The 16,264-nt window shown below is 27.2% G+C and overlaps 1 protein-coding gene across 1 annotated transcript in view; it reads right to left on the bottom strand.

Moving 5' to 3' along the window:
• Nucleotides 1-14,157, bottom strand: part of LOC136072032 (probable phospholipid-transporting ATPase IIA) — a 69,484-nt gene extending 55,327 nt beyond the window's left edge. The window contains exons 1-5 of the mRNA XM_065819981.1: nt 13,827-14,157; nt 13,554-13,629; nt 2,278-2,343; nt 2,086-2,199; nt 600-708 (exon numbers count right to left, since the gene is read on the bottom strand). Of these exons, the coding sequence (XP_065676053.1) occupies nt 600-708; nt 2,086-2,199; nt 2,278-2,343; nt 13,554-13,629; nt 13,827-14,098 (637 nt within the window). The 5' untranslated portion in view covers nt 14,099-14,157. The remainder of the gene's footprint in view (nt 1-599; nt 709-2,085; nt 2,200-2,277; nt 2,344-13,553; nt 13,630-13,826) is intronic.
• Nucleotides 14,158-16,264: the final 2,107 nt, after the last annotated feature.

Below are 16,264 nucleotides of genomic sequence, written 5' to 3'. Positions count from 1 at the left end.
CCTGGTAAATCATGATTCAATTTATAATTAATATTAGGTATTCTTGCTGCAGAATTAAATGGATCAATAAAAATCTCCTACAACTGCATTTCAATTGAGTATCTTTTACAGTTTCTTCATCTTCACAAAGTTCTGAACTTAGTGCTTACTCATTGCATAAAACAACACCAAGAAGAGGTAACACCAAGAGATAAGAACTAGTAAAAATTCAAAATATTTTTTTTGCTAGCAATTTGAGATTTTGTTAGAAGCAGTTAATTTCAGGTTCCTCCTGAAAAATCTTTAGTACATAATTAACACTATAATAATAACAGTTAAAGCAATGTCTTTTGTATTTGAAGCTAGCGCCATCTTTCAACCTAAAAAGTATTCCCTGCATAAACAGCATATGTAACCTAAATGTTTACAAACTTTGTGATTTGTATAAAAAATTAAAATGTCACAACCAAAAGAAAGATTAGTAAGAAAAAGTGCAACATATAAAAAATTATATATAAGATTTTACTAAAAAATATTTAATACAAAAATATTGTATAGTTAAAATCTTATAAAGTGATGCTAATGAAATAAAATTAAAAATGGAAATAGATGATATTTACCAGTTCGAGTGATTTTTTTAAATTGCTGGGAGTTTGCTTCTTTATCTCTTAAATATCGTTTAATGTCATCATATCCTTCCTTAAGCAATGTAACACATAGAACAAAACCCTTAACAAATAAAAGAATTTAATCATATTAAACTTCTTGTTTTATTAAATCATATAGTGATTAATTTATTAAATTTATTAAATTAAATATTGATGTAATTATATAATAAATTGATACTATAATTGATATAATAAATAAATTGATACCAATAAATTGACACTAACACAATTAACTAGTTGTTGCATATTCAACATTGGCAAGGCAATGACATTGACAAAATTTAACTCCAACTTGTGCAAACAGAAAAATAATGATGATGATGTGATGATGATGATGACAACGACGACATTAGTCTATTTGTATTGATCTGATTTTATATGATTTTTTATATAATCAATTTTTTATAAATTGGGTAATATTTTTTTTAAATTATTTTCACTTGGTATTTGGATTTTTGGTAAATACTTTATTTCATTTTAAATGTCAAAAAAGATGACAGTCATAAATTACTTTGATTATAACACTTGAAGAGAAAACTCACAGGAATATTAACAAATAAATAAAAAATTAATTCACAAATGCGAAATGATGGTAGCTGATACTTTTGAGTCTTTTTCTTTCATTCAAGAAAACCAAAATTGTTACATTAATTTCTAATTATTGTATTCAGCACAATAATAGTTTTCTAACAATTTTTAAATAGAAACAACCATTGGTTCTAATTTCCTATGATAATGATACCTTTAAATTAAAACTATTAGAAAATATTGAACAAAATTTTTTTAATGTTCAATGATGTTCGAAACTAATTAATAAATATCAAGTAAATTAAGCAATGTCAAACAAATTGCGTGTTGTCAAGCTTCAAGCAATTGAATTTCTAACTATAGAAGTTATAGAAATCTTATTCAGGCTTCATTTTCAATATTAGTAACAAAGTTAAATGTAACTAATGATAAATGAACAAATAAAAGATTTATAAAAATACAAAAATTCTTTTAATTGCAACATTTTTAGATCCAAGATACCAAGATCAATTTCAACAACAAATAAATAAGTTAATAGTTTTATAAAAAAATGCCTTCATAATTACTCAAAAAGCTTTTGTCAACTAGATCAAATGGAATTTATATATTAAATATAAAAAATGTTAATACTTTATATAATAAACATTTTAAAAACCTTAAAAATATAAATACAAAAGTAAATTTAAAAAATAATAATATTAAGGAGGAGAATTAACATTTGATTAATTTTTACTTAGTAAAAGACTAGTTTAAATTTTTAAGTTTTTAAAATTAAAAGCTTTGAAAATCGAAAATCAAAAATATAATTAGATTATGATATACTATGATATAACTGATATTAATCACATTTTTGATAATTCATAAAATGCTAATTTTCCCCTGGTTTTAAAATTATTTAAAATCACTATACAAGTGGTGCCCAATAAGCATATAAAGGTCCAACGCGAAGTGAAGGTATAAATTGAGTTATTGCAACACAAAGGAAATAAAGATTAAGGAATATCTTGAACTGATGAAACAAAACCTAGTAAAAAAAAACAGTTTTAAGTTAAAAATGTATTCTTATAAACATTTTTTTTACAAAACAAACAAAAAATCTTACTAATGGAACAAAGCTAAAAAAAGAATATTTTTGATTGCGGATTATGTTAGGTGGAGAACGGCCAGTCTAAAAATAAATTTTAAAACTGTATTTTAAATTTTACAAATTATGTAACAATATATTTAATATGTAATATGTAACAATATATTTGTATGTGGTAACAATAATACATAATATGTAACAATGTTTTTTCTTTTGTTTCTTTTTTTAAATTTAATCTACCAAACCCCAAAGCTAAGGGGGCCAGTCAAAGAAGTTACTCTAAACAAACAGGGATAAACAAGTTGGTTGGACAGAGAAACTATTTGAGCATGGTACTACTACTGAGAACCAAAATAAGTACTTTTCAATAATGAAGTACTATAATGCTTTAATGGATTTCTTATTGAACAAAACATTCATACCTTAACATTCATAAGTTAAGAGATAAGTTATTGATAAATTGTTTAAAAACATATACAACTATTGAAATTGTTATTTTCTTATCAAATTAATAACTAAGTGGCACTTGAATAACTAAGTGGGATTTTAATAACTAAGCAAGATTTGCATAACTAAATGGATCTTGAATAACTAAGTGGGACTTGAATAACTGATTGGGACTTTAATAACTAAGTGGGACTTTAATAACTTAATATGGACATAAATAACAAAATGGGACTTGAATAACTAGGTATGAGCTGAACAAATATCTTAAAACAAGTGGTTTAACCATAAAAAACAAAAAAGTTGTTAAAAATTTTAATATTACATTAACATTATATTATACAGCCCTCGGAATTAGGGTTGGCGTTTTGGCAATGCTGACCTAACTGCTAGTTTAAAAGTGTTTGAGGAAGGCAAAAAATGGTCATTTGAAATTTCTGATTTTTTAAAAAATAAAAACTTTAGTAGCGAAAAACATGTTTTGTTTATACAATCTTGCTTTTTTTAAAGTACACAACTCTAGACTTATTTCAGTTAAACTTTGACATTAAATTTTCAAACATCACATTTTATCCATAATGGCTACCTAAAACACCTAAAAAACCGTTTGCAAATATAAAAAGTTGATTTTTGATGAGTCGATATATAAAATCTGCAATTTATGAAATATATAAAATCAAAAGACATTTTCAAAAGTTTTTTAGTTATTATAACTGATAGGCTTCCAATTTTTTTTTAAACTTTATTACAGTGATTTCAAAAAAAAAAAAAAAAAATAGTGAGTACTCATGGGGAAGTTACAAAATCAGAACAATGAAATTTGCTTAAAATTCAGTAAAAGCAATAAAAATAGTTATTAATGTACTTTTTGTTTGTATTATATATTTTAACACAAAGTAATTAAACTCAATTTTTAAACATCACTAGGTCCTCTCTGCCCCCTCTCCTCTCTCCTTGTCCATTTACTTTTTAACATTTTTGCCCAGAACTTAGAATAAAGTTGTAATTAAACATTTCTCCTTACACAATGTCTGGTTTTATGTCTGATGTATGAAGTGTCTTTATACACAAACAAAGAATTCAACATAGACATATAAAAGCTGTGACTCATGGAAATTTTAGTTTATATTCCAAAACTTGTATTTAAATAAATCTTTTTAGATAGTAATTAAAAATAAATGGCAAGTGATTGTCATGAAGTTTCTCTTGACATTTCAAAAGCTTTTAATAAAATTTGTCATGCTAGTCTTCTCCATGAGCTTTCTACTTACGATGTATCAAGTAACATCTTTATGATTATTGAATCCTTTCTTTCCAATCATTATATAAAAGCTGTCCTCGATGGACAGCACTCTTCTTCACATCCTGTAACTTCAGGGGTTTCTCAAAGTTCAATCCTTGGCCCTATACTCTTTTTAATTTACATTAACGATCTTCCAGATATTTTCACATCTAAGGTGGCATTGTTTGCTGATGATACTACCATTTATTTTTGTCTTAATAAGAAGCCAACACTCTCTGATTGCTTGAGGGGTCATTTGAACTTGAAAAGGATCTCACTTATGCTACAGCATGGGGCTCACAGTGGCTGGTGAACTTTAACTTAGATAAAACCCAATTTTTTTCAGTCAATTGTTACCGCAATAATTAAGATCTTTCTATATTTATGAACAGTGATGTACTCGACGAGTATCTACCCTTCATCTTCTAAAATTAACTCTTACTTCTGATCTTTCTTGGAAACCATATATCAAATCCATTGCTAAATTAGCATCTGCTAAGGTTGCATCTCTTTATCGTGCTCAACAATTCCTTACTCCAGATTCTGTTCTAGTAATCTCTCTATAAATCTAAAATCCGACCTTGTAAGGAATACTGTTGCCATATCTGGGGCGGATCTTCCAATGATGCCCTTTCTCTTTTAAACAAGGTGCAAAAACGCATTGTAAACATAGTTGGACCTGCTCTGCTCCAGCAGTCTCTTGTGCCATCTACTAAACTTCATTCTCGTGTTACTTTCCATACAAGTTTCATCCTTTTTCTGTGACTATTCCTAAGTGCTCCAAAAACTCTTATTCATCTAGTTTTTTTCTTCGAACATCAGTTCTTTGGAATTCGCTTCCTTTATCTTGCTTTCCTGATTCATATAATTTGCAATCTTTAAAGTCGTCTGTCAATCATTATCTTACTCTACAAACTTTATCTCTTCCAGTAACTTCCAACTCTAATAGGGGTTGCTTGCAGCCTTGTTGGAAGCAAAGATGTTTCAAAAAAAAAACAGTATGTCTCAATCCAAGTTAGTGATAAAAGACAACATTTTCTAAAAAGACTTCTATTAGGTAATAAAAATAAACTTTATTTACTGTTCATTAAAATTTCTTTTGATGTCAAGATAGGGTTTTCTAAGTTTTGTGAATTTAGACCAAAGTGGTGTTTTCCTATTTGAGGTGCTTTAGGTCTTCTTTAGTATGTGTTTGCGAGTACCACCAGAATGCAAAACTTTTAGCATTAAAAACATCAGATATTTCAGACTATAAAGACCTCTTGATATTAGTTGTATGTGACTTAACAAATCGGGACTACATGCTGCACAGTTGTGATAACTGCCCAGATTCCAACACACAAAAATAGAATTTTACTGCTTTGCTTGATAAACACAGCATGTAAGAAATCGCCTGTAATCAGTGGCAAAAAGCCAACAAAAAACATGATATAGTTGCAGTAATACTTCTAGTGGATGATTTTATTGAAAAAGCTTGTAAATAAATAGGCCAATTAAGAGATCATCATTATATTACCAAAATAATCAGCATATTTGCAGAACCTAAAATTAACATAACCAAGTAATCATATTTTAGTATTACTAGACTTTGCTAAAATTAAAATTGAACAAGATCTTAAGTTATCAGCAAAATGGCAGTATTTTGCTATACCAAATGAAAAGAGTGTTTGTGATGGTGTTGGGGGCTCTGTCAAAAGAATTATAGCAAAGACTACAATTCACCTGAGAAAATGTATGATTGGTGTTGACAAAATATCAAAGGAATACACTTTCAATGCATTTCAAATGATGCAACTGTATTACATTGCAAAAAGTTCAAATTAGAAGAACGTTATGTTACTTATTCAACAATTCCAGGAACAAGAAACTACCATTTTTTTGTACCATAATTGCATCCACTTGCTTCTCTTTCACCAGGAATTAATATAGCATGTGTTCATGATGCAAAATGGTTTTTAGGCAATATTGTGGAAATATTTGAAGAAAATCAAGATGTTCTTATCAAGTTCATGAAGCAGTCTATTTCCCTAAACACTTTTACTTGGTCACATAAAAAAGTTATTTGCTGGGTTCCATTACGCACCTTTTATGCAAAATTTTATCTTTGAAAGTTCAATCAACAACTGGTAGCAAAAAGTCTTTCTTTTCATTTTTACCTAATCAGCTACTTATAAATTTTACATGCAGTCTTTTTATTGTCTAACATTAAAAACTAAATGTCACAGGTTTTATATGTGTATGTTTAGTGATGTGTTTGTACATAAAGGCACTTCATACATCAAAAACCAGACAGGGAAAAGTATTGGGCACGCTTTGGGCAAAAATATGCATCTTAAAGAGTAAATGGACAGGGGGATGGAGGAGCTAGGGTTATTTAAAAACTGTGTTTAATTCAGGCTTAATTTAAGACTTATTTCTAGTACTGATTATGAAATACATTTAAATTTATATATACTTTATATTACAATATATAATACAAACTAAAGTACATTAATACCTCTATTTTTTATTGTTTTTAATGCATTTTGTGCAAACTTTATTGTTCTGATTTTATAACTTCCCCATGAGTACCCACTTTTTTTTTTGAAATCACTGTAATAAAGTCGATATAAATATCTGTAATTAAGTCAGTAGAAAAAAAATCTTATTAAAATCAGAGTTGATCCTAGGTTACCAGTGGTTTAAAGTGGAAGCACAATTTTTTAAATTTTAGCCGCAGCCATTTTTAGAAGTGCATAATTTTTTACTGAATTGTATTTTATCATTAAATTTTTAAAAATTTGGAAACCTATCATTTATAGAAACTTAAAAAATATATTTTTTGAATTCTTAAATTGCAGATTTTGTATATTGAATCATCAAAAATCAATTACTGATAAAATGTGACATTCGAAAATTTAATGTCATAGTTTAACCAAAGCTAGAGTTGTATACAATAAAAAAAAAACTGGAACTTTTTCTAAAAATTTGTTTTTAAATATAGAGCTTCAAAGTATGAACAAAACATGTTTTCGCTACTAAAGGTTTTATTCTTAGAAAAATCAGAAATTATAAATGAACATATCTCGTAAACCACAAATTTAGATTTTATGCTGAAGTTTTAAGGACTTTTTTTTTTCATTGATATAAACCAACCCATGAAGTTTTATCAAAATCTGAGGCGGTCCATGTTGGAATCCTAAAATCTTGGCCCATTTGGCATTAAAAAAAATGATAGTGCTAACATTAATACCAATAGTGACATTATATATATAAAATTTTTAATTATTGTATTAAAAGATTACCATTGATTAATTATAAACTTTTGGCATCACTGAAGCCTGCTAACATCAAATAAAATTTAATAAATATTGTGTCACTAATATAATAAACCTGATGCTATTAGCTTTACTAAATTATGGTTTTCTATATTGATGTAGTAATAAATGTTGTTATAGTAAATTTATTTATATAAATATAGCAATTTTGTTCATTTACTAACTAATTCATTATTAATTGCAGAAATTTTTTATTGTTAATGAAAAAATAAATCTTTGATCACAATCCAAGCAAACTTTTTTTCATGGACCTAAAAAAAAATTTTTTTTTATGATGAATCGAAAATGTTTTAAACTTGAGCTTAGAATTGTACAGTGGGCCAATAGGTTTTTTTGGGAACTAAAGTTATATATAAATTCATATTGTGAATCTTAAAAATAGTCAATTTAACTTATCTGAAAAAATAATATACTAAAATAATAACTAATCTGAAAAAAGAATAACTATAATAAAAAAACTACAATAAAAATAATCTCAAAAAATAATAACTGATCTGGAAAATTGTTCAAGAACAAAAACAAAAAATCTAAAAGAGGTTTTGCAATGAAGTTAGATTGGTTTTTGATATGCTAATGCCTGGTGGCACTTGGTCATCAAATAAAGGAAACATTATCTACAAGAAGATATTTTCAGAATGCAGAGAAGATTAATTGAAGATTTTTCAGAAAAGATTGCTGAAATTCTTGAACTTAATATAACTTAATTTTAAAAGTTTTTCCCTGAGTATTCCCTGAGTAAATAACGTTTTTCCCTGAGTTTAGCTTTTTCTATTACCTATGTTTTCCCTGAGTTTTCCATATTATTTCTGGAATCCCTGGCATTTAGACAGGGAAAACCTGAAAATCTTTATATATAAATAAATAATTTAAATAGATTCTAAATGTACTAAATACAATGAAACAATGCAAATATTTTTTATCAATTCTAAAATTGAATACCAAAAATAGTTTTAGTAAGAAACTTTATCAATAAGTTTCTTCTTTGCATTTAATAGTTCTAAAACTGAATCTAACTCTATTGATTCTTTTTCTGTTTCGTCACATTTTCTTTTTAAAGCAGTTGCTTTTTTAAGCATTTTTAAATCATTATTTTTGTCAGCATCTTCAACAGATTGAATAAAATCTTTGTTTAATATACCACATACTGTTACAAGTAAATTCTTTTTTTTCTTCTACTTCTTCAATTTCTTCTAATAAGATTGCTCTTTGGTGGTTTGATTCACTCTTTCCTTGAATTAATTTTCTCTGTTAACTCATTTGGTACTGTTGTCTGGCTGACTTAACTGATAACATTAATGCATTTGCAAAATTTATAGTGTCAGCTTGAACATTTTGAGAACTCATATGATCTTATAATGCGATGCGAAACTATTGAGTCTGACTGAATATTTTCGTTTAGAATTGATTTGTTTATGCTAAAACCACTTTCTACAAACGCTTGACCATGACTTACAGTTAAAATCATTTTGATAATATAAGAAAGTTCCTTATGTTTGGCTATATCCAGTTGATGAAAAAAGAAGGTATCTAAATAAGCGTTTTTTTTAATCAAAATTAAGAAACTTTTCTATATTTATTTTCATGTCATTTCTTAAAAGTATAGAATACTAAAGCATGACTTTATCACTTTGTGTTGCAGATATAATCTTTAAACTAACAAGATAATGTAACAACCTTTTTAGTTTATTTTGATTAAACTTGATTGATGATGCTTTGAGTTTGATTGGTTCAATACAACTTGCATTTGCTATGATTGCAGAGTCTACCGGGATGCATTTTAACAGATTTTCCATGGTTTTTGTGAGAAATAAAACACATTCATTTCTAAACTGTTTTACTTCATTAAGAGTGATTTTATCTTTTTTTTTAAAGTTCTTTTATTGAAACTTCAGCGACTAAACCTATTATAACATCTTGTCTGTGTAGCAAATAATCTTTTTTATAGAGATCTAATTTTTTTAAATCACTACCTTTTTTGCAACTTTGAATTAGCGATGGTTTAATGAATAAAGTTAAAATATTTGTTATCAATTTCCTAAGATCATTGTACATGTATGGAATCATTGTTTGATCGGTCTTATAGAGTGTCAAGTAGGTTTTGAACAAGCTGGCAACATAACTGAAAAATTGTAATTTTGAAACAGTCATTCTATGCTTTTTGAACATTAAAAAAACTTTTTGAGGAAGGCTGTTTGGACTTTGATAATTTTTCCCAAAATCTAATTAATTTTACAATGTTGTCCAATATTTCAATTAAACGATCTGAACAGAAACTTAATGGATAGTGATTTGACCCAGTGACACTGCTATAGTCATCTCTTCTAGCAGGAGTATCATGCAATATTTGATATGCTCCCTTAAGAACACTTTTTAAATTCCATGATGTAGACTCAAAACCAATCTCAAAAGCTCCATGTATTGAATGGAAACTACAACTCCTAATGTCAAATAAAGAATTTAATTCACACTCATTTCGGTATATAGAAAGTTCTTTAAAAAACTTCCAATTTGTATTAGGTCCATCCGTAGATACTTGAATCATTTTTGAAAAGTCCAGACATTCTATTTCTTTATTAAAACCTTTTAGTAGATGCGCTGCAGAAGAGTGTCCAAGAAAAACTGAATTCAAATATCACATATTAACCTGGTTTTCTAGAGTATTCCAAAATCTAACAATAATATCCATTTGACAATTTTGTGTAACTTTGTTTAAACTTTTATCAAACAAGACAACATAGCATGGTGAACTTCTGATGGTTTCAAGAAGTAACAATTTAAAATGTGGTGCTAACCCAAAATTAATCATATATTCTATTTTTGTTCTTCCTAATGTTAATCCTTTTGCAACTTTACTATCTGGAAACATACTAGTAAATAATTGGCTCATATTAACAGAAGTATTGTTTGACAATCCATACATAACAGTTGCAAGAGCCCATTTAATTTCAGATCTTGTTTCTTCATTAGAAGCAACAACAAGTTCTAAAGTTCTTTGACCTACTGCCAGGGATACTGTTAGTGTAATAGTATAATTTTTTACAACAGATTTGAAAAAGTGACTTCTGGATTTAGCTAAAGCATAAACTTGGTGTTTTTTACTTTCCTTATGACTCTTAACTGCCTGCACTCCCATACTTGACAAGTTAAAGGTTTTGCAGCAACTGCTACATCTAGCAAATTTATTGTCATTAGTCTTTACAAGCCATTATTTATACTCTGGGCAAGTAGGTCAATCATTTGAAAAAATGTTTGATCCATTTTATTTATTATTATAACTCAACCATTATTACAACCATATTATATATTTATAGATAAAATGATTACAAATTATAAAATTGAATATAATACATATTTATATTATTTTATTTAGGGATCCATCCATAAAGGACATCACGAAAATAGGGTTGTGGTCAAGATAAAAAGGGAAAAAAAGCACAAGGGAAAGGAAGGAGGTTATTAGAAAAGGATGTCACTTTCTAGATTTTTTATTTCAATGTTTTTATGAAGTTACTTTGAGATAATATTTTTTATTTTATTTTTCAAAAGTATGGCAACAGTCTCAAACATTACTGTGAGATTAAACCAAATCAAATTTAAAATAAATTGTACAATCTTATAAAAAATTACTAATAATATATATTATGAATTTTAACTAGTTTAAACTATTGTAAATAATTTAATAAATAGCTATTATACAAAAATGGGAAAAAAAATTCCTTGAGTATTCCCTGATTTAAAAAAAAAAATTCCCAGAGTTTTCTAGGTTTTCTCTGGGATTCATGCTATTTCCAGGTTGAGTGGCAACCCTGTATTAGTATGATAAAGATATTATTTTGTGTACATTGTTAATTAGTTTTATAATTGACCTCTTTAGAGGATACCGCTTGATAAACGACTTTTCAAATGGTCATTTAAGAATATCCTATAATGAATGATCTTAGAATGATCTTAAACTAATTCAAAAACTTTCAAAGAGATTCCCTATTGACTGATTGTAAATATACAAATATATTTTTATTGCTAATTTAACACTTTAGGAAAAATTCTCTAACTTTTAATTTTTAAAATGAAATTGAAAGCATGCTATTTTTATTTTGTCTCTAAGAATATGTGATTTATATACCTTTAATTAAAACTTATAGCTTTAACTGTAGTTGCTATGAACCCTTAGCAATTAAGACTGTATTTTTTTTTAACTTTAAAATAAACTATTAAATTATTTCCCTGGAGCCCTGGAAGCAGCAGCGAAAAATAGGTACAGCAAAAATTAATAAAGGGGGAAATTTGAATAATATTTTATAAGTTATTTATTTGTTTAGCTAATAATGATTTTGGCCAAAATAACAAAACTTGTGAACAAAGTTTCGAGATTTGTTCACAAATTATTTTATATAAACAAAACAACAAAAAAATGACGTCAGGGTAAATAAGTCACACATGTGGACAAGACATTTGACCTTGGTAAATTATTAAAGGATATCCAATGTCAATCATATTATGGAGCATCATATTACCCATATCTGCAAGCTTAATCTTTATATAGGTTGTTTTGCAATAGTAATAACTTTCCAGTAAATTTACTGATAAATACATCAAGTTACTCTTTATTGAGGACAGTATAAAGTTTTATGGGGGCAAAACTAAAAAGTAGGATATCTTTTTTACATAGAAAGTTAAACAGCATGCCTTTAAACTAAAGTTTTAAGGAAAAATATTAAACAGTAAGAAGAAATTACAAAAGATTTAAGGGCAGAAATGACCTTAAAAAATTAAAAACAAAATATTTAAGTGAACATATTTGTAACTTAAGGCTTAACTTAACTTAAGAAAGGTAAAATAAATGAAAAGCAGAAGATAAAGCAAATTAGCTGATATTAGAACAAAAAACAGAGTGAATAAAAGTTAAATGAAGCTAAGCTTTTTTGCAATAATCTTTTTATTTGTAGCACTCGCTCAACCCTAAACTCCGAAACTCAATAAAATAAACAAGGCTGCAGTGTAGAAAAACAGGTGGAACATGGTACATTGAAAGACAAAAAGGTAGATTTGAACTTCAAGGTTTTTGGTTGTGAGCTTAAAGTTTTACTACAAGTCTACTACCGATTACAAAAACCACATATTCAATGCAATAGTTTTATAGCACTTACTTTTTCAGATTTTTATTTTCATAACATCAATGAGAGTCGTAGTTCAACCATTTTAAATAAATGTAACACAATGTCAGACAGAGCTGCCATTAACCATCTTACCTTTGACAAAGCTTGTAGAGCATGGGGGAAAAATCTTAATAAAACAAACTGCTATTTGTACCCATTTGAAACAGTTGCGACTTCATTCAGCATTGCCTCTGTCATTTAGCATTGTCTCTGGAAAATGAATGTTACGATTTACTTGGTAATAATATAGCTATAAAAGCTGTTCTAGCTATGAAGAAAATTAGGTGCCAAAGGTGATCTAAAAGGTTTTTAAAATTTTTAAACAATAACAAACTACTACGCATCATTCCAAGGTATCATGGGAATAGCCTTCATATTCTTTTTCATGCTTTTTTTTTATTTTTACGAAGCATTATAATAAACTGAAACATTTTCTCACTATTTTAACAGTAAAATATATGTTTACAATTCTGCAAACAACATTTTATAACACAACTGCCATAAAAGAAATGTGTGTTAGCTCTGACCTCTTACTAGACCATGGATGAAAATGTTTTATGTATATATATATATATATATATATATATATATATATATATATATATATATATATATATATATATATATATACATATATATATATATACATATATATATATATACATATATATATATACATATATATATATATATATATATATATATATATATATATATATATATATATATATATATATATATATATATATATACATATATATATATATATACATATATATATATATATATACATATATATATATATATATATATATATATATATATATATATATATATATATATATATATATATATATAACCTACTATTAGGTGTACACACTTATAGTTTTATCTATAAATACTGATTGGTAGGTGCATTTATAGTGTGATAGGTGTTTGTATTCTATTCTTTATCTACATATATAGTAGTTTTATATATTAAGTGTTTAAATATAGTTATGAATTTGTTTTTTGTATATAGTTATTAGTTTTCATTTTGTATATAAAGTTCATATTTTGAATAAATATTTTTATTTAAAATTAATTTTTTTTTACATTTTCACCAACAAGTAATCTTTTTGCTTCAAATTCTTTTCTTCCCAAAAAAACTCTATTAAGAGCACCACAACATCTGAAAAATTAATTCACATAACTTAAAATAATAAACTCTTATTTTATTACATATATATATATATATATATATATATATATATATATATATATATATATATATATATATATATATATATATATATATATATATATATATATATATATATATATAATATGCAATACTATCTATACATAATATATGTATGATATACTTACAAATTGGAAAAATTAGTACAAGCTTTAGTAATACACCAACAACATCTATTACAAAAAGATTCCGTTCTTCTATCACTCTTATCATTGGAATACATACCATAGCCTTGCTTACGACCTCCTTCAGAAAGATAATCGTCCTGATCAAAGTTGCTATATTCTTGACGAGTCATCAGAGGAATTGAATCACCTACCGCCATGTCATCATCAAGAGAATCAACGAGGGAATAAACTAACGACTTTTTCTTTTTATTTCTAGATTTTGAATTGCTCATAGCATAGTTCCATTTATTTTTTTATCTATAATTAGTGTATGTAATAAAAATAAAAAACTAATTATTTTATACTATTTTAAATCTATCAAATGTTTATATTTCTAAAATATTTTGGTCACTTAAAATTTAAACAGATTAGATATAAATATATATAAAATTAGGCTTGTAAATATTTTTTTTTTTCAATACATTTCAAGACATTATTTCTGTACTGTACTTTTAGATGAAAATTTTTATTTTTATTTTATAGAATAATTTAAACACTTGGTTAAATTTTTTTTGCCTTCTTTCTTCTAGAAACGGAAAAACCGCGCTGCCAAGAGCTAACCGAACTAAAATTAAACTTTGTAGGGATTGCGGGTAAACTCAATTAGATAGTAAGTGGGCCGCGGAGGAATAACTTCAAATTAAATTATATTTAAAAAGCATGTAAGAAATTAATCGATGAAAATCTAAAACAGTGACACAATTTAAAAAAAATTGTAAAAAATCTCAAAGTGAATTAGCAAAAATTGTTGCTTTTTATGCTATCAGCGCCGGATTTATCTCTATTAGGCAACATTGACGCGGCTAAGTTCGTATGGTCGGTATTCTGCATTTTTGTAAATGCAAATATGTTGATTTATTTTTCAATGACTTAAATTGTCGTTGAAGAAAAGTGTTCGATATGCAAAGAACCGTTATTATTGATGAAACACTCAGTAAAGTGTCACACTTCATTGCCAAGTTGAAGGGATTAAAAAATCTAATAAAATTTAGCAAAAAAAGAGAAATGGAAGATTTTTCCCCTTGATCTGGTTTGGAGTAATTCTTTCTATACGCAAAAAATATCATACATACGATGTCAGGAAAAGTTATTGCAAGGTCGCTTCAAGCGCACATTCTAGAAAAAGTACCTTTAAAATTATACTGCTGGATATACTTGTCAATGGCGGAGAGATTATTACTTCTTGTTTCAACCTATTTTTGAAAAAGCAATAAAAAGTACTTTCACTAAAGATGAATTTGAAAAGTTTGTAGAAACAGAACAATTTATTACCGTTTCAAGTAGACAGGTTCATCCAATCTCTGAAATCATATTCTAGAACTGCAGAGCTCTGGCTTCAATATACGGAATATGTTACAATTGCAAAAAACTTCGATATTTCAGAGAACATCAAATTGATCTCTATACCTACATATAATAAAACTTATGCTAAATTTATTTGCTGCAACTGGGCACATAAAATACGCCAAGAGCGCCAGAATTTATTTTCAAGAATTGGAACACTGGTGTCTTAAAAGTTCTTGGATTAGTGACTGCTTTTATAATGGATCACGTGCTGTAAGAATACCAGTCGTTATTATTGCGTTCTGCAAAAAGTAGAGGTGGCATAACGTGAGGACGTGGACAAACAGAAAGTATCTTTGGGTTCTTGGTTTAAACTCCATTGCGGCTATACACGAAGCTATGACAACTCTTACAGTATGTGAAAAAGAAACCAGTAAACAACACCAAGAAATAGTCTTAGTAAGACGTGAAAGGGATTTCTTAGATTGCAAAAAATTTGTAAAGTGGTTAAGTTGACGAAAATTATTTATGTATCAAGACTCAAACCTGCATTCTCTATCAACAGGTCTTATCTCCATCATTTGAAATGATGATATAAATTGTGAAAAAGCTGAGGAAATGAGATTGATGATCCGTAAAAGTTAGACAACTTAGTTACCCCCGAAGCTCAAAACAGACGTTGAGACCCAATGAAAGCACTGAATGCATTTTATAATGTAATAAAACTAAAGGAATGCAGCTCTTTGCATGTTAACCCAACCATTCTGTTTACAAGACTTGCTGCAACTGCTCTTAGAGATAACGATATTGAGCACTATTTTTGCTAAAGTTGACTATCACATTTATTGCGTTATTTAAAAACGAGTTGACGAGGAAATCATATAAGTTATCACTGCAAAAAATTACTTTAATTTAAAGAGGCTCATTGCAAAGTAGATGATATAAAAGCAAAATGGATATGAAACTTTTTCAACTAAATCAAATGAGCATGCTAGAAGACAAGAAAAAAAAATTCTCATCTGATCAATGTACATGATGGTTATATATTACTGTTTGGTCAGGAGTACTTTTTTTATCCCAACAAAACAAAGTAGAGTTCATTAAACTGCTTGCAA

The sequence above is a fragment of the Hydra vulgaris genome, chromosome 15, assembly GCF_038396675.1.
Source record: "Hydra vulgaris chromosome 15, alternate assembly HydraT2T_AEP".
NCBI classification, from domain to species: domain Eukaryota; kingdom Metazoa; phylum Cnidaria; class Hydrozoa; order Anthoathecata; family Hydridae; genus Hydra; species Hydra vulgaris.
The sequence above is the reverse complement of the archived record's forward strand: the minus strand, read 5'-3'. Positions and strand labels throughout refer to the sequence as shown.